Source organism: Crocodylus siamensis, chromosome 1 (assembly GCF_052110815.1).
Source record: "Crocodylus siamensis isolate JL-2025a chromosome 1, ASM5211081v1, whole genome shotgun sequence".
In the NCBI taxonomy this organism is placed as follows: Eukaryota; Metazoa; Chordata; order Crocodylia; family Crocodylidae; genus Crocodylus; species Crocodylus siamensis.
Window position 1 is genome coordinate 11171747 of NC_143395.1, and position 19643 is coordinate 11191389.

The window sequence follows — 19643 nt, forward strand, 5'->3', positions numbered from 1 at the left end:
ACTTTGTCTCCTGGGATCCAGTTTTGAACAGTTTAAGTATTCATTATTGGAAGGTATTAGCCGCTCTTAAATGAATGGAAAATGAAGATATCCAAAACCTTACAGAATCAGAACAGTAAAGTCCTTGGAGTACCAACATATTCTTTGTTATGCTTGCTAGTATGCAGCATCGGTTGCCTAAATGTGACGCAGTATAGTAAGGGGGGGTACTTAACTGTTCTAGAGAGGTGACTGAGGAGAGGAGCGTAGGAAGACAGTGGGAGAAATAAAATAATGTGACAACAGCTCTGAGCAGGGAACTAGGGCTCTCTGAAAGCAGCAGGTTTCAGAAAAGGACTGATTTTCTTTTTTAAAAAAAAAAGTAATTTAGATTTTTAAATTTACAGAGAACATTTATATGGATGAGAAATTGATTTGATTTATAATACAGAGGTGATTTTTGATCTTGGAGGTAGAATCATAGAAAAATCATTGAATCAGAAAATTAGGGATGGAAGGAACCTCAGGAGGTCTTCTAGTTTTGACCCCTTGCTCAAGGAAGGATAATTAGTATCTAAACTATCCAGCCCAAGTGTTTATTCACAAACCTGCCTCCAGCAATGAGCCATGCTGGAGTTCTGCAGACCTTGGTGCAGCAGCTTGCAGCTTCCCCACCACCTGCTGCTGTGGGTGGATGTGTACCTCCAGGTGAATGGTGGCGAGCGGGCTGGGGCTGCACTGCTACAATAAGGATCGGGCCCCTTGCGACTCTCCTGTTGTCCACCCTGAGGCCAGTGTGCACCCACTTCCAGCAACGACCCAGGCTGGGGCTCTGGAAACTTCAGAGCAGCAGCTTGCAGCCTCTTGGCCACCTGCCACGGCTGGCCCGGGCTGTGGGCAGGCCCCTGCTGTTACCAGATTTTCCCATTACTTTGGGGTTCTTATTTATTAGGGGTACATTTCTGGAGTCTGTGTTTCTGAGGTCTCTTGTGTTTCTGTGTGGAGCTGTATCTTTCCCTTCTGCAAGTCCTTACCCTCAGTGGAGCGGTCTTGCAGGACTCTGTTTCAGTGGGGCTGGGTTCCTCCAGCGACTAAATCAGTCAAATACATACACACACAGATTCATGTGGCACGCCTGCATGATCTGGCCAGGTTGATCAGCACATACAGGCTGACACCCTTATGTGCCAGGAATCAGTTCATTAAGGTAGCAATAAAATGCAGTCAGACACAAGCACACAGGTGAACAAAATACCTCTGAATTAGGCTGGGTGTCTAGCTGACACCCTCATGGGCCAGCATTCAGTTCAGCAGGGCACGTCTGAGCCAAACTAGGGTCAATTGGTCTATACAAGCTGATCCCTGTATGCGTCTCAAACTCGGCACATCCCAAGCTTTTGCTCTAACTGTTCTAGTAGTGGTAACCTCTTGCTGAACAGACCCCACAGTATTTTTGGGCTTCACAAGGATCTTTGGCTTAGGTAAAAGAAGCGTTGCTGCAGAGCAAGTGGAGAAGGGGAAGTAGAGGAGAAAAAAAATATACCTGGTTACCACCAGTTTGACTAGAAAAGTTTTACTTATTGCTAAGTATATGAAATTTATGATGGTACTAGTAGTAATAGCCATGCACGGACAAAACAAACAAAAACAATTACAATATTATCCTGGTGTAATTGAGTATTTGAGGAAGCCTAGCTCAAGCTTTAAGTAATAAAATTTAGGTTCAGAAAGCTATGCCTAGAGAGAAAAAGAAAGAGAGGGAGAGAGAGAGGGAGAAAGAGCGAGAGATCAGATCTCACTATTCCAAGGCACTCAGGTGTTTTGTTGACAGGCAAAGTTCCTAGCATGATCCTTGAAGGTTAAACAGGCAGTGGAAAGAGACCACCTGTTTATCCCAGCTTCTCGAGAACAACAGTGGATGGTGTCAGAGAGATTTCTCCCCCTTGAAGCACACTGTTTGCTGCCTTATAGCTTTCTTATACCCTTAGTCCAGCCTCTTGAAAGCATTCTTTTAATTGTGTAAATCAAGAGGGTCCCAAGCAGTAATTGATGGGGGCCAGTCCTGTTTATATAACAGTTTTAATTTAAATGAATTACCTTTTTCAGTGACAAGGAGAGTTATCTGGTTTGGAACATCTCAAACCGATTAACAACCAGGGAAAACATAAAGTTTTAAGGAGTAACCAGACACCTGGGAGCCAGCTTGAAATTACTATGAATATAGAAGATATACTGGAACGGGGGTACTGGATTATTTCTTCTCAGATGGCCTAGCTATGTTTACATTGTGAAGTCAGCATCACTGTTTTGTATTTTACCTGTTGTGAATAAGCTTTAGCTTACCGTGACTTTCAGATCTTATTGTAGTCTTTTAACAGACTTAAGGAGATAACTTGGAGTGTTCATAAACTTTGTGGGGAGGACTTCCACCAGTCATCCTGGGAAAATGACAGCATTTGTGGTCAGGGCTTCAGTGAGCTGGACGTTGTGATGAACCCTTAACTATTGTTCAAATGTTGCCCATACCCGCTCTGACTCGGTCTCTTGCCTCAGCATTCCCTAACCCGTCATCTGAGTTTTAGTCAATCAAGTTTAAATAGGCCTCCCATACTGGGACCGGGGAATGTACAGCCAGAGATGCCTATTAAACTTTTCTTCTGCTTAGTTCTGGTTAGGTGAGATTGTGGGGGGGAAGAAAAAGTCCTTTGCAAGTCCAGCAAGCTGGGTGCCAGGGTTCCCTCAAGAACATAGAGCTGACGGGTAACTCTGCTGCCTGCCATGGAGTCCAGGCCACTTGCTTGCAGCCTTCCCACTGCCTGCAGCAGTTGCCGTAGAGTCTGCCTGTGGCAGGTGCATGTACACTTCTGGGCAGAAGGCTGGGGCGGTGCAAGGGGCCTGATCCTTATAGTGTTGCAACCCTAACCCCTTCCCTGCCTTTGTATGCCACACTTTGGCATGTGCTAGGGGTTGCTGACCCCTGCTCTGTGGTGATATGACCACAAGGTAAATTCCTTTTGGAGTCCGTGACTTGGCTGCATTCCGGAGGTTGGGAGCATGGGTCAGCCGACTGGCTTGGTACTTGCAGGTCCAGATGTGACTGGGATTTGATCCCTGATCCCACAGTTGCACCTCATGGCATGCACATGTAGCATGAGAGGAAACATGATTGTTGGGATCGCGTATTGGATCCCATAGTGCCTTAACTGAACATCTGCCTGGCAACAACATGTTCTTTCCAAGCAGCCATTTTAAGTCTTCCATCTTTTCTTGGTCAGGGTTCAAGCTAAGTTCACTTTCTACTTTTATGATGTTTATATAGTTCTAATACAGGATTTGTGTATGCTGCAGTAACATCATTTTTCTGACCGACTTCATTTTCTAGGAATTTACTTTCAAACATTTGGCAAATAGCTGCTGGAATCATATGAAACATAATAATACACATGTATATAAAGCAAATTGTCAGCTTCTTCACTGGGGGATTGTACTGGTCTTTTTCTTCAGATATTTCAATGGCTTTTTACTGTTTTTCGGGAGACAGGGAGAGTAGAGTTTCACTGCTAATAAAATGGGGTTGGCAAATAGTTAGGAAGTTCTAGTTTATCAGATGCAGTTTTTCTTTCCAAGGATAACGTTTTTGTATTTTTCTGTGTAAAGAGATGTATTATATATATTACACAACATTGGGCCCTGCACTTGACCCCATTCTGCTGGGATCGGGTTCTGTGCTGCTCCCACCTGGTGGAGGGACTCCGAGGGCCCCAAATGACATACCACCCGGGGTATACTAATTAATGCATGGTACCTAATACAAGCATATTAATTTTTGTTTTAGGAATGTACTTGTTTCTGATTGATTAGAACTCTTGGGCTGTCTCTGTATTGATATAAATGTTTTTGCTTTGTGTTAGATAGTGATAAAGACACCAAAGCTCAGTCTTAATTTGCAACTTAAGATGATGAGCCAGTCAGTGTATTATGTATTTATGTTGTAGGCAAGGCATAAATGGGGTATTCTGATATGATATCCTGAGGCATGGGGGACATGTGCCCCCCGGGTTTGTGTGCTGGGTGAGGGCAGACTCGGGGCCAGGGGCTGCACTTGCCTCTTTCCAGTGGAGGCTGCGCTAGGGGTGGGGCAGGTGGTGGCAGCCCTGGGGGGAGGGAGGCTAAGAGGTGGGCTATGGCCACCCCAAAATTTGTTATAGTCGTCCCCCCCCCCGTCCCCCCCCCCCCCAACGCTGCCATCACCTGCCCCTTCCAGCCCTGAGCACAGCCCTGGTCAAGCCTCCTTCTGGGAAAAGGCTGGTGCAACCCCAGACCCTGAACCCACAGCGGGCAACTTGCCTTCACCCCATGCACAAATCTGAGGGGGCACATGTCTCCCCCAGGGGTGTGCGCAGCAGTGGGGAACCAACCCCCTTTGACCCCCTGTGGCCTTCGGATGAGCCACCTGCAGCTCCATCCCACACCCTATCCTACCCCAGCTGGGCATTGCCTGCCTCAGCCCCACTCCTTCCCTCACTGTGGGGTCCTTGATCTACTCTCCGCCACACCTCTTACCTTCTCCTCTCCCCACCCAGACTTACTGACCAGACGCTGCTCTGCAAGCTGCTGGGCTGCATGTTGGATCGGTATTGGCCGATATGACTGGTTAATAATCAGCGATCGGTATTGGCCAAAGAAATCTTTAGCAGTGCACCCCTAATTTATTATAAACTAAATTGTTATGCTATCATTGAATCACAGAAAATTAGTGTTGGAAGGGACCTCAAGTGGTCATCTAGTCCAACCCTCTGCTCAAAGCAGGACCAGCCCCAACTATATCTTTCCAGACAGGGCTTTGTGGAGCCAAGCCTTAAAAACCTTGAATAATGGAGATTCCACCATGTCTCTAAGTAACCTGTGATTCACCACCCTCCTAGTGAGAGAGTTTCTTCTAATAGCCAACCTTAAACTTCTCTTGTTGCAACTTGGAGCGGCACCAGCTATGCTGGTATGAACTCCACTGAAGTAAGTAAAGTCACTCCAGTTTAATATGAACAATAAAATTCAGCATTGTGTCACTAGTTATTTGCTACTTCTCTTCTGTCTTGTTGCGTATACCATTAAGTTTAGCATTGTTGGCATTTTAGTAATGTTCTTGGCAGAGTGTTTTCAGACTTAGTCATGACTGTTAATTATACTTCATGCTGCCTTGAAAAAAATAATGTTCTTTCAGTCAAGCCTTAGCATTTTTGCTGTTTTCCTTTCTTAGTGGCTGGCAGATTATTTTTTTTAATAGCAATATAAATATAGGGGGGCTGTTAACTTTTGTTAGTATAATATTTTTGGAAGGCTAATTAGCTGCAAGCCACCCACAGTGACTCTTATATTACGGGCTGTTATCAAAGATGCAGCCTGTAAGTTGGATCAGGACTTGGGAGCCTCATCATCTGGCCCCAGTTCTGGCCCTGGGTCTTGAGTTGTCCCACATGGCACATGTGGTGGGTCCCAGATCAGCCCCACATACAGGGCTGGGGATATGCAGTGCCTGCAGGGAGCCAGTCCCATTCTCCACCCTGCATGCCAGCTCCACAGCCTGCTTTGGTCTGGAATTGCACCACGTGCAGCACCTGCTATAGCTGATCCAGATCTGCTCTGTATGTGGTGCCGGTCCCTGAGTTGCTGGAATGGGCACCGCATCTCAAAGCAGAATGAAAACTCAATAATTACGACATATGTAAAATCTGTAGCCATTTAAAATACAAAATTAACCCCTAATGACTCTGAGTTAACTATTAGCAAGCAGGCTATTATAACATCAAAATAAAATTTAACAAAATCCCAAAGTATTACCTGGTGTCCAAAGTTCCAAGTAAAACTAATGAAAGTTTAGGTGTCCCAAGGAGCACAGATTAGATGGTTCTCATTTAGGTGTAGAATTGTTGCATAGAGGCCCATCTGGTGTCAATCTGGATGCGCCAGCAGCAGTCCTAGACTCTGGGAGCTAATGGTGGTTATGATGGTGCCAGTTATATTTGATAATTCAGCGGGAGGAGTATTTTGCTAAAATTCTGTATCCTAGACAGTTGTAAGTGGCATAAGCCATAACAACATAAGAAAGCTGTGCAGTCCCACCAGTGGCAGTAACAATGCAAGTTGTAGAGTAGATGGGGCTCATGAGGGGTCACGAATTTTTATCACTGAGCCTGCAAACTTGTTCTTTGTGGATGTGAGCTTGATATGACTTGCAAATAAGTGTTATGGGTACATCCCATTGTGATATGGGTGAAAGGATGAGTGGAGATATAAGTGGTAGTGTGCAACTGTGAATAGGGTGGGAAATATGTATGTGCTGTAGTATAACTGAGAGGGGTAACCAGGGCAGCAATGCCTCCTTTGGAGAGGAGTGCGACAACAGCCTCCAGGGAATATGACTGTCCTGTTACGCCTCTGTATATGTAGCAAATAGTAATGACAACACCGTTTCATCCTGGTGTAGCTGGTGAATAAGACTGTACAAATGTTCAAATGGACCATGAGTAGTCTTGTGTTTTTACTCTCCCATTAAAAAAAAAAACAACTGGGGGAAATGCAAACCGTGCAAATGTTGAGGGGGCTGCGCAGGCAGCTTTTGCTTCTCTCTGCATGCAGCCAAAGACCCAATAAGCTCTGTAGGCTCCTCTGGCTGCCAGAGTGTGCCAAGAACAGCCAAGTCCACCCTGGGTTTGCCTAGAAAATTTCTGCTTCCAAACCTTCCCCCTCCTCTTTTGAGAGAGGAATCCCAGAGCTCTCTTGTCCTCTCTTGTCAGTCACAGGCATGTCAGGGTCTAGGTCTGGGGGCATTGGAGGCATGGGTCTGGGAGTCAGGGTCTCAGGAGTGTAGGGGCACAAATGCCTCAGTGTCCTGTGCGTCTCTGCAACCCTGAAGTGCAGAACAGCACTCGCTTGTGAAAGGGGCTGGGCTTCCCTGGCACTGAGGCACTTAAGGTGGTGGTAACGGAGAACAGGGGGGTTGCTCTATGCACAGCTTCAGCGGTGGAGTTCAGCTGAGTCTCAGACTGACTCTTGGGGCCTTGAGGGGGAAAGGTCATGCAATGTAGCCGAGATGCTGGTATCAGAGAAACTGTGAACATTAGGCTGCATTATGTTTCTAACAGGAGAAACAGTTCTCCTGGGAGAAACCGTAAGTATACTAAGTTGCTGCTAAAGTAGTGAATGTTAATTTTAAAATAGTTTATGGGGAACATTGTGGTGGGCACATACAAAAGTGACCTGGGTGACAGGTTTAGATAAAGCTCTCCTTCGGTTATTGCATTACTATAGGAAAACCAATCTATATTCCTGCATCTTGCCAGTAGATGGAGTGAGTGTCATAGTTTTGCTGTTTTTCAACCACATCTCAATAGTCCATTCAAGAAATAATTGCTTTTGAATTTTTCTGTTGCTATATTCAGTAGTATTGTGTTATATTTGGTAGACTATAGATCAAATGGCATTTCACGTGCATAAAAGTCTGCACAGCCTGGAGTGATAGGTGTTCCACATTCCTGTAATTGTCAGGGCAAGGAACAACCCTTGTAGATTTATCTGAGTGCATTATGTGAAGCATTAAAAATAACTCAAAATCCAAATTGTACCAAAAACTTTATTTCACAGCAAGTAAAACAAATAGAGAAAGCACAATACTGATTTTTATCCCACCAAATGAAGCAAGGCGTGATATTTGATTTAAACTACATAAAGCTGAAATCAGTCAAAGAAATTGTTGCAGAAAACCTATTTTCAGAATAAAAAAAAAACATTTTTAGTGTACTATTCCTTTTTCAGCAGTGGCTTTGGGTGAATTAGTGTTTGTCAGGGTTTTCAAATAACCTGAGATCAGAATGTCTCCTGGATCTAGTGGTGGAAGGATAAATCTTTTTTAAAATCTAGATGACATTTTTTTTTAAAGCAACTTTAAAAATAAAAAAAAATCCCCTTTTGTTTTTCTTCTTTTCTTACATTTTTTTTATTCTCAGTCCCTTAGGTCAATTTATTTATTCAGTTGCCATTTCTTTGTTCCTTTTATTTTGTCATTGTTTCTGAGTGTTTAGTGGATGTTAATGAGCATTGACTGTTGAGCATTTAAGTGGTTTTAAAGCAAATAAAGTGCCTCAGGAAAGAGAAGACTGTCCTATTTTATTTTTTAACATTTTCTGTGTTTAGGACCAAAATCTCTACAAATTTGATGCTGGTGGCTGCTGGCAGCTTAAGTGTCATTCAGAGCTTAAAGGGTAAAGATGACACTATGGCTAAAATGCCAGTGGCTTTTGATGCCTTGTCACTGTTAGTGTTATAGTCCAAGACCTGTTTAACTGGCCTCTTTTCTGTGGAGAACTAATTAGTTGGGCTCAGCACCAGGTGAACATGGCTGTACTGCCTCCGATTCCAGGAGTCAGCACATGCCGAGCTACTCGGTTATCTCTGCACCGTGCCGCTTTGCACTGTACGGACATACTCAGAGAGGAGAGATGTTGTAACCTGAGCTTGAACAAGTGGACTGATCATTCTCTGTACCTAATTTTATGTTAGGAACAGAGGACTTGCCATTTGGATTAGAACATTATTCCATCTAGTCCAGCAATTCGCATCGTTCCATCTAGTCCAAATTCCTCAGTGGCAACCACCAGCTGTTTCAAGGGAAGGAGCAAAAAATCTCAGTTCCCGTTCTTGAATTTCCTGTTTTTGAAGGACACTGGCACTACTTCATAGCCTCTTAGCTAGTGTGTTCTCTTGAGCCCCAAACAATTAGCCTTTTATTTCTTCTAAAGAAAAATCCTTTAAAAATAAAACTGTATATACTTTTAATACTCATGACTAATTCTTTATTAAATATCATTACCTTCTTGATGTCAGCAATATTTGGCTATGCAATTTCCAGAGTAATTATGACAGTGAAAAATCTTTTCTTCTATTGTGTTTAGGTATGGCACCTTTTATGTACTTGAATGCCTTTTCATTTTATTCTGAGCAGGCAAATAAAATCTGCTTGTCTGGTTTTTATCTCAGTTGTTCACTGTTTTCCTACCTCTTTCTCTATATTTCCATATTCATTTTTTTAACCTCTTCAGTTGCTGTTTACATGGAAGTTTTCTCATGTCTGTGACCACTGTTATTACCAGCCATATTGCATGTATGTGAAACAAGAAAGGAGACTTCTGATGAGAAACATATTTCCATTGTTTTCTGTCATTTGCTTGTTTTTTGAGAGGTCTGTTTTTTAGTTTTTGATTTTTTTTCTGACACAGAAACAGTTTTGTAGGCATGAGACCTTCAAATCAGTGAATAAAAGATAAAATTGTGAATACCCACCTACATGTCATTTTAATAAACTTAAAGTGAAAGTGTTCATATTTCTGGAATTCAGTATGACCTAGGGACATTTGTGATGGTTTCCTCGTATTGTTGCTATATGAAGAGTATATGAAGAATGGTATTCTGTGAACTAAATGGATTTGCTTGGCATGTCTCCCTTTGTAAGAGTTGCTACATAGGAAGATGTTCAGTGGAGGAACATGAAATAACTGGACTATAGAGATGGAGATGCACAGTATAAAACTGGACTTCCAAGTGCTGTAGACGTAGTTTTTTTCCTGATCTGTTTAAATTGATTTTGATTTTCTTTGCATTTTTGCCTATGGCTGTACTTCTCCCAGAAATAACTCTTGCAGTGATTAGTGCATGATAAATCATGAACATTGACTTGTTTTCTTGTATCCCTACTTGACTCAAAGTTGTCAGGTTCTTCAAGTATTTGCCTATATAAAATTCTGGTGTTGGTAAGCCTGCTACCTGGGCACTCGATTCATCTTCTTTAGGCCAGCACCGTCTTTGCCCTGAAGTAACCTCGTGCCTCCCATTGAAGGGCATGATGGATGGCAAGTCTCTCTGTTCTTTCTCAGTGCCCACCTGTGGCTGTGAATTTAGGACTTTTTTTCTTGCTGTGTGACTTCCTCACTGTATCGTGAGCAAACAGGTACTTAGCAGTTAGCCATTAGGGTTAAGCCTGCATTTTTTGGATTAATGTCTTTTTTTTCTTCAAAGAAAAAAAATTCCTTTCCTTTTGGGGTCAGTTGTTGTGACTAAATACAGATCTCTAGCCCTTGAAAAGGATTTTTCAGGAAAGGAGTCGCATGTCTCCATGAGGGACACTCAAGATGCTTATTGTATCTTCATGAAGCAAATGTACCAGGCAGATGTTATATTTGTGAATTGTTTAAAGGAACTCAAAAGGCTAGAGAGAGACTTGCCTGAAGTTGATTCCTTCGGAGAAAGTAATAGTACCTATTTAGACCCTTGAGTGGTTGTGGCTGAAAATCCTGAGCACTTCTCCAAAAGTGCTCCTGACATCTTTCCTCACAGATCTCAGTCAATCAGTAAACCTCAGGGGCTAAGCAGAGGCTAAGGAGAAGAGGTTTCGGTTAGCAAGTCTTTCCCCGAGAAGCCCCCAAATTCCCACAGATTGCTTTGGAAAAGGGTAAGTCAGTGTCCAAAACATGTCCTCCTCCATTATTCTGACTCTTGATAACTGTGCCGTTAAATTAGCTTTTCTAGTACATGTCACAGTCTATTTGACACCACTGTCACCAATAGAGGATACATCTGGTAATGATGCATTTTGTTCACCTGTCAATATTACCAGACAGTTTGATACCAAAATCCTATGGGGCACTGAGGGACGCGTGGTTTTTTGGTACCATTCTGACTGCTGTCAGTAATAAGGATACCTCTGGAAACCAACTGTATCAGTCCTTATCTTCATCAGTAAAACGCATTTGATTCTGTTGTCAGAAGTGTCATATATTTTCTGTTGGATCTTCTCTTTTTATTCCTCCCCTAAGTTAAGTTTTTATTTCTGTAGCATATGGAGCTCCGTCACTACGTAATGCTGGGCCCTGGAAATCATAAAAGTGGCAATAGAGTGGCTTCTCCCTTGTTTTATATACTTTAATGTCAAGACCATCCTCAAAAAGTATCCTTAACCCTTTTCAGGGATTGCTGTTGTGAGAGCGTATTGTATTGTAAGTTCGAAGTCAGGTTTAAGTCTCAGGGAACAGAAGTAGTACTTCAGAAATGTGAGGTAGGCATTTGATTCCCAGGACTGAGAAGTTGCTGCCCTGTTCTGGATTTAAGAAAACCGAACCTGTGCTAGAGCTCTAGTTTAGCTGTAGCTGTAGTAACCCTGAATGCAACTCCCCATGGTTGGTGTGCAACTATTTTTAAGAAAATTTTTAATATTAGAAATTTATCTGGAATACATGGATATCCATCTGGGTGGTTGTGCAGCCATTGATCTGTTCACTGTCAAAAGAACAAAAAGGTTACAAGTTCCTCTTCAGAAGAGAGTAGAATAAAGGATATTAGTGATGTGTTCCTGAATCCCTGATTCCAGTATCTATTGTATTTTACCCTCTGATTTTGCTGAACCCATGAGTTACCAAAACATTCATGTAGACCTTGGACAGAATGGTAATGATAGCACTAGATCAACCAACACATTTTTGGTTCTCAAACCTGATGACTCTTTCCGTTCAGTCTCCAGTCTAATTTCCTCCTCAGCAATACATGATATTCTGAAGACAAGGACAGGTTTTTCCATTTTGGATTCGCCATTCTCTCATCTTATGGCCAGAGATGCTTTCTGCTTAATCTTTGTTCATCTGAGTTACAGAATATTCTTATCTATGGCAGAATTGGTAAACAGCAGATTCCAATGAAGCAGGCACGTTTCATGGTCCAGACACAATAGGAGCAGCTTTCTGATTTTCAGCAGATACTCAACATACTGACAATATCTATCCTTAAAGCTCTCAGGTTTGCTCAGACTCGTTGAGGACCCACCTACTAGGCCTCTCCCCTTTCCAGTCAATTATTGACCACATTCTCTGATGACTACTTTCTACTGTAGTTTGACTGTACTTTTAACTGTTCAGTATTTTTCAGAGATTAATTCTTTCATTCTTTTTACATGAAACCCACCAGGCTTCTGATGATTATATTGGTTCTCAAAGTAGTTTTAGGAAAAGAAAGTATGATACTAGAACACGGGAAGCTGCAGAAGTTTGTGCCTCTTCTTTCCTGTTGTTTTGTTTAAGCATGTCCAGTTCTACTCTTCCTAGGGCTGGGCTGTTCTTGGCTGTCATCCACTGTGACTGTGGGGATATACCCAGGGTCCTGTATCTCTCCTCTGGCTACATCATTACCTACTACTGGGGGATGAGCAGAAGAGACCTGGAGCTCAATGTTACTTAAGAACCTAAAATACAGAATTTGAGGCATATGTTGCCACCATCAGACAGATTTTCAGAATCACACCTTGCAGTATTCTTATAGAAGTTTAAAAAAAAAAAAAGTGTTTTTTTAATTCTTTGTAAAGCAGGTCTCTGTATTTTCTTGTTTCACATTCTTACAGTGTCCAGAAACCTCAGTCAAGACTTGGGACAGTGTTGTGCTATGTGTTATACATATCTCTGTCATGAAGAGTTTATAGTTTAAGAAATTTTTAGTAAAAAGGACTGCAACTAGGTGGTTTTAAGTGGAATATTTTTAGGTATAGCAGATAATACAAACTGTCTAGATACTTAATATGCTAGCCCTTATTTGCCTGCCACCTATATGTTGTTAATTAATTTCTGTTAAGTGTATTAGTAAAAGTGGTTCTTGAGGAACTTGCATGGAAAAGGGCAGTGGCCTTACAGATTAACTATGTATAAAAGGGCAGCCTTTAAGAAATGTGAAAGAGCTAAGATCTGAAGGCACCATACAAATAATGCCTAGAAGCTTCTTTAACATGGTGAAGCCAATAAATGGAATCAGAGATTGGGGTTGGCAGGTCAGAGGAATGGTCCAGGAGGTTGAGTCTAGTAACCGTAGGTTGAGTACATGTGGGAGGATGAATGGGGAGAGGGGTGTTTCATAGATTTAATAGAGTTCTAGGGTCGGACGGGACCTATTAGATCACTGAGTCCAACCCCCTGCTCTGGGCAGGAAAGAGCACTGGGGTCGAGTAGCCCCAGCCAAGTGCTCGTCTAATCTCTTAGATTAAAGAGTGTTATGAGAGCCTGAGAGAGAAGTTGAAGGTATCAGAATGGGAACTGATGAAAGCTTGGAGAGAGATTTTGCTGTGTAGATAGAGAGGAAAGTCTGCATCTTGGGAGTGTTTGGAGAAAGAAACACCATGCTTTTGAGATGCTGCATGGAAGTGCATGTCTAGTTCTAGTTTAATGGGGGAGGCCTGGACAATGCCCAGGTTACAAGTATGAGGGATTGAAAACATGGTGGTTTTATCACAGTACAGGGAAAGGAGTGAGTTTGGGAAGGAAGAAAAGGCATTCAGTTTTAACCATTTGTTTTTGTCACCACCTGTTAATTATGTAAGCGAGAAGGGCTCCTGTCACGTGGCGTGCATCACCTATGCCCTGGCTATTTTGATTCTAATTTTTTAGTGCTGTTTTTCAATCGGAAGTACTTTCAGCAACAAAATAAAATTAGCTTTACCCTGAGAAATGACTGTTTAAAATAGTCTTATTCAGTATATCTGCTGCTTTTGTATGCTCTGATTTTAGTGAACAAAATAGGTTTATTTCTTCTGCTTCAGTGGAGGAATGGTACAGCTGAGAGTCAGCCTGGGAGGAGTTCTTGTAGTTACTGTGTCTTAATTGTTTGCAGCTGTGCAGCCCAGCTTGCACAAGTGTGACAAGGCCTGCTTGGCCAGCAACTTCTGGTGCTGGGAAATGAAAAAGAAAAGAACCCAGCTAGACTGTTTGGTCCTGATTCAGCAAAGCTCTAAACAGACAAAAATGTCTAAGTGGAAGTGTGAGAGTAATTCTTTTTCCTTTGATGGGATTTTTCACACGTTTAAATTTAGGAATATGCTCAGCTGTTTTGCTGAATCATGGGCTCTGACCCAGGCTTGGTGTGGTGTATTTTACTTGTAGACTGAGCATGTCAGAGGTACAAATCATTGAGAATAGATATGAATAAAAGTTTTTCCAACCAAAAGTTGATGTCTTTTTTTCTTTTCTTTTCTTTTTTTTAAAGAATACTGTCCCTTTTGAAATGAGTTCTTTGCTAGAAGTAAAAGATGTATATTAATTGTAAGTCCTGAATTTTAAATATTTCTATAAGCCCCCCCCCCCATAAAGTTTCTGTTCCCTCTTTGTCTTTTCTATACAGGTCTTTTGAACAGGCTTGAGAGCAAAATTTCCTGTGATAAAGGGTCTCTAGCTGTCGTGCTCTCTTTCTCTCTCGCTCTCACTTGTGCTTTCTCTCGCTCTCTCTGTGCTTCTGAATGTTCAGTTTCAGTTCAGCAGGTTTTATTACTGGCGAAAACCTTCTCGAAGACGCTATTGAAGTATGTATAAGAAGTCTTGCCAAGTTATGCATGAAAGGAATGAAGCTGATCATCAATAAACAGTAAAACTGGCTGTGGAGAAAGGTTTCTTTTTCCCCAGCCTTTTGTACATTTGATGCACTTTCTCATTTTTCAGTTTCTATAATCTTTAGGATTGCTTGCAACAATAATAACCATGCACTTTTCAGATGGAATTGTGATTTTTCAAGGTGACTTTTAAAACTAAAAGGTTAATGGCTTATTGTTCTCAGTGTAGTAGTAAAATTACCAGAGGAAGTATGGTACAGGGAAAAAATTCTCAGTATTACATTTAATTATTATACTTCTTGGAGCTCCTGAGAGAGAATTCACAACACCTTGCGCTAGTACTTGTATCTTCAAAACAATTTTACAAACACTTATCTCCCTCAACTCGTAGAGGTGGGTAGGTATGTTGATAGTACCTGGCTTCCTCAGTTTTGTCAGATGTTACAAACACCAAAGCCTGAGAAATCCCCTAGTACAGCCAAATTTTTCAAAATGGAGGAAACTGCACAACAGCTAGAGTACTGCAAAATGATAATGATTTGAGTTGAACACAGCTAATTTGCAGCAGAACTAGTGCTGGGACTCGGGTTTCCAAACCTAACACAGCTATGATTGTGTGTTTATGTAGTTTGGATTTACATTAATCCTTCCATTCTTTTTTTTTAAATTAAACCGTACCAAGCTTCTCATAATTATAGTGGTTCATTTAATGGTTCTAAATCATCTGGAAGTTTAAAAGAGGAAAATAAAATTGGTCATCCCTGAATTGTTTTGTATGACTTGGTTTGACTGATTTCTTTTAGTGGGTTTTTATGAGAAACATGGAAAAAAAGAATAAAGTGACAAAGTGTCCTATAGATTAATTTATGGGAAATAATCTATGAATAATTGCTTTATTTTAAATAAACCTTTATTGATGGGACTTTTGAAAACCCTCACTATTATCCTAACTGCTCCTGTTGAAAACAGGGAATTTTACCATTGACTTCCTCATGAATTGGTGCTCAGTGTTTTTTGAAAATGAATGGCCTCATTTAGAAGGGAGTAGACATATATATTAATATTCATTCCTTCATCTTAATACACGACTTATAAATGTTAAAGGGTTACTGGGACTAAAAGTGACATGTTTTCCCTCTCTGTTTAATTCAGTTCGAATAAGAAGAAAGTCAAGGCGGCGTTCTCAGTGGGGCAAAGGAATTATCAAGAAAAGAAAAGTCAACAATTTGAAGAAAGATGATGATGATGCAAAGTTTGCTGATGATGAAAATCATGGGGATGATAGCAAGCTGCTAGAGAATGGGGAGCTAGAGATCAGTACAGACTGCATTGAGGAAAATGGAGAGGAAACGGGAGACCTGTCGATGACAAATGATGAGTCCTCTTGTGATATCATGGATATAGATGCAGAGCAGAGGCTTAACAACGGGACTGTAGGAAAAGAAAACAACTTTGCATCCACAGAAGAAGAGAGCTCAAATGAATCCCTGTTGGTACCTGACAACATTACAGGGAATGCCGAAAAGGATTTGAGGAACGAGTCTCCAACTAAAGGGGAGTGCATAAATGGAGAAGCATCTCTACACAGCTTAAAAGGGACACCTGCTTCAGCATGTCATAATGGGAAAGTGGAAACAGTTGATGTAGTTTTACCCTGTGTTGACAATGATGTATCTAGTAACAAACAAAAAGCTATATCTGAAGATCAGCCAAAGGAGAAAAATGAAGCTTCCAGTGAAAATCAGGGAGCTGATCTGGTGAAAGAGTCTAACACTGAGATACCACAATCCAGCAATAATGAGAAGATGTTACAGAACACAGACATTGAGACTAAAGATGCTGAGCCAGATAAAGAAGGTATGGCATACATTTTAATTGTTCTAGTTTAAGTGCTAACTTTATTTTAGAGTAATGTAGCCAGGCATCTTTTGGGTCTTTTTGGAATAGGTAGTGGTACTGTTGTGAACCACAGCCTGTGCATTTTGAACATTTAATGCTCTTACAACATGGCAGCTATGCGTTTAGCATGTAATGCTGATGAAATACCATTTAGGTAATATGGTGGACAAACTTTTCTTACGTTGCTGGCTGGGACATCATTCTCCCCTTGTACTCGGCCTTGACGAGGCCGCTGCTGGAGTACTGCATCCAGTTTTGGGCCCACAATTCAAAAAGGATGTGGAGAAGCTTGAGAGAGTCCAGAGAAGAGCCACGCGTATGATCAGAGGTCAGGAAAACAGACTGTACGACGACAGGCTGAGAGCCATGGGGCTCTTTAGCCTGGAAAAGCACAGGCTCAGGGGTGACCTGATGGCCACCTACAAGTTTATCAGGGGTGACCACCAGGATCTGGCGGAGCATTTGTTCACCAGAGCGCCCCAAGGGATGACGAGGTTGAATGGTCATAAACTACTACAAGACCTTTTCATGCTGGACATAAGGAAGAATTTCTTTACTGTCCGAGCCCCTGAGGTCTGGAATAGCCTGCCATCGGAGGTGGTTCAAGCACCTACATTGAACACCTTCAGGAGTACATTGGATGCTTATCTTGCTGGGATCCTATGACCCCTAGCTGACTTCCTGCCCTTCGGGTGGGGGGCTGGACTCAATGATCTTCCGAGGTCCCTTCCAGCCCTAATGTCTATGAAATTAATGTTGCCTTTGATTAGTAATTCTCAACCATGGTGCCATGGCACCCTGAAGTACCTTGAGATCCTTTCAAAGGTGCCAGAGGATCTCACAATGTTAGCTTAGATGTGCAAACATGATTCATGAAATACACCAGAAATTCCTAAATCCATAGTGTCAGAAACCTGTTGTGTCTTTCCAATTTCTTTGCAACAGAAGATTTGCTGTATTACTTTTTCTGTAGTAAAAAAAAATGCATACTAAGAGCTGGCTGGCATTTTCTGAGGCATGCCTTGAATATAAAAAAAGTTGACAACAACCATCTTTGATAAATAAGTTTATCTCTTTATTAACAGTATTCTGTATACATCTGTAAGCTTTCTGGGGAACATTGCAGATACTGAGGTAATATTATACTGAGGATAATTGGAGTATTTCTAAACTATCACTGAGACAGGGTTCACTGTGGTGTGGCTCCATGTGCCTCCTTATCCAAGAATTTACAGGACAGCTATCACTGGGTTTGAATCTAGTGAAATAGACTATAATCTTATTATGAATCTGTAGGGTTCTGGTAAAATCAGATTATCAGGAGTCCTTGTTTTTATAAATTGAGAATAAAAGCAATTGTTCCTCTCATAGGCCAGGTACCAACATTACCCTTTTACCGGTATAAGTGATTGGAAATCTGGCACAGAAAACTGGTTTATACCTGTAACAGAATAGAAGTTCTGCATGCATAGACTAGTTTAAAAATAGCTGTACCTGGTCTAAGATTTATACCCCCCCCCCACACACCAAAGGACGAATGTGTGTTCTGTTTGTTACTTACCTAACTATACCACTTACAGAAAACTGTAACTTAAATCGGTTCAGCCCCGGGGTTTCAGCATGTTTCTACCTAGCCGTAAGTGAGGTGTTCGTAGTACTGCAAGTAAAGATTCCTGATTTAAGCATTTTCCAGAGACTGTGATGCAATGACCATGTCATGTGCAAAAAAAAAAGACAAGGGAAAGGGAAAGACACCGATGAATAAAAGGAAAAGGAGGGGCAGTTTTCTTTGGGGGGCAAAGTTTCTTCAGGGAAGAGATGTAAAAGCTGTGATAGTTTATTATGTTTTAATATATACAAAAATTAAGTATTTTAATATCAAAGATCCGTGTTACTGTTTGTAAATGAAGTGAGCGTTGCTGAGGGTTTGAATTATGAGATTTGTTTTTTAAGGATAGGTAGCATAGAAGAATGTGTATAAATGAGTGATAAGAAATAAGAGATGAAGAGTATGCTCTAGATGCACGGTGCATGAGAAATAGAACAGGTGTCATCAGGAATGGATTTTGTAGGGCCTGTAGGTGAGGAACAAAATCTTCGACTTAAGCAGGAAGATGAGCAGTCAATGAAGGGATTGAAGTGGAGAAGGGGTAGTAGTGTGGTTTGAGTGCTAGAGAAAGAAATAATTTTACAATTTGAATTCTGGATAGACTGAAGACCGCCTTGCTGACAGTCAGAATTGCCGGAAGAAAAGTAGTTTAAATTCTTGAGATGAGATGGAGAGAGGAATCAATCTTGGAGATTGTAGAAAGAGGAACAGTATTTTTGGGCAACAGCTTTAATGTATAAAATATGACAACAAGAGCAACAAAAACCCTTCTGCTTTTTGGTGACTTTACATCTTTACTTCCCCATAGTAATTTTTAATGTTAAAACTCAGCAGGTCAATGTATATCTTTGTGCTATGCATTTCTGTGGATATAAATAAACCTTTAGGAAGCTATATAACAATCACATTGAAGATGAACACTGGTGGGATCTTCATGATCATCAGTTTAAAAAATGAACTTGGTACCCAAAGGGTGGAAACAGGTGTCACCTTTCCTTGCCTTTGTGCCACAGTGCCCCACACCTTCTTACCAGTACCTGTGCCGACTTGTGCTTCGCCCAGAGGGATGGGTCAGTGTAAATCCTGGCAAGGAGGTATGGGGCAGTGGGGGAGGCAGGGAATCACCTGGCAAAGGGAACGCATAACCCAATCAGCTGTGGTGGGACGTGTTCCTCTACAGCTGATGCTCTTTGGTTTGACCATCCAAAAGCACTTTGGAGTTGTTGTTTTTTAAGTAAATTATTTCCATGGCTTCAGTGAGGGATTGACACAGTTCCATATTTTCCTATCCTGGGCCAGTTGTTTGAAATTTCCCAATGAAAAAATGTCACTATAGAGAACTGCATCTGTGCTTGGACAAAGGAAAGGAAGAGGAGACAAATGAATAGTCTGCTGCTCATTGCGGCAGTGGGGGTGATGCTCTAATGACCCAGCAGGAGGGGATTGCAGTTGGCATTTTCACTTTGTTGTTCCTGTCATCTCTCCTAGGAAGGATCCTGTTCAGGAATGTGGGTACAGTTCTCTGCCAGGTTGTGAAAGAGCCAAGTGAAGGAGGAAACTTGAAATGAGGCACAGAGCTGAGTTAACAGTAGTGTGACTTCGGAACCAAATTGCCCCTTGTTCCTAGAGCTTGTTAAAAGCTTTGGAGAACCATGGAGGTGGCACATAAGTAGAGTAACCATAAAGAAATCTGGGATACCTCCCTCCTCCCCAGCTTCCCCCCTCTCCCATCAGTGATGCTGCTGCAGGCAG

The 19643-nt window shown here is 41.7% G+C and overlaps 1 protein-coding gene across 2 annotated transcripts in view; it reads left to right on the forward strand.

Annotated features, from left to right (window-relative positions):
* The window catches only part of ATAD2B (ATPase family AAA domain containing 2B), a 140693-nt gene that overhangs the window by 107495 nt on the left and 13555 nt on the right, over positions 1-19643 (forward strand). For both annotated transcript variants that reach the window (XM_090031510.1, XM_090031517.1), the window contains exon 25: positions 15536-16240. In XM_090031510.1, coding sequence (XP_089887636.1) covers positions 15536-16240 — 705 coding nt within the window. The remainder of the gene's footprint in view (positions 1-15535; positions 16241-19643) is intronic.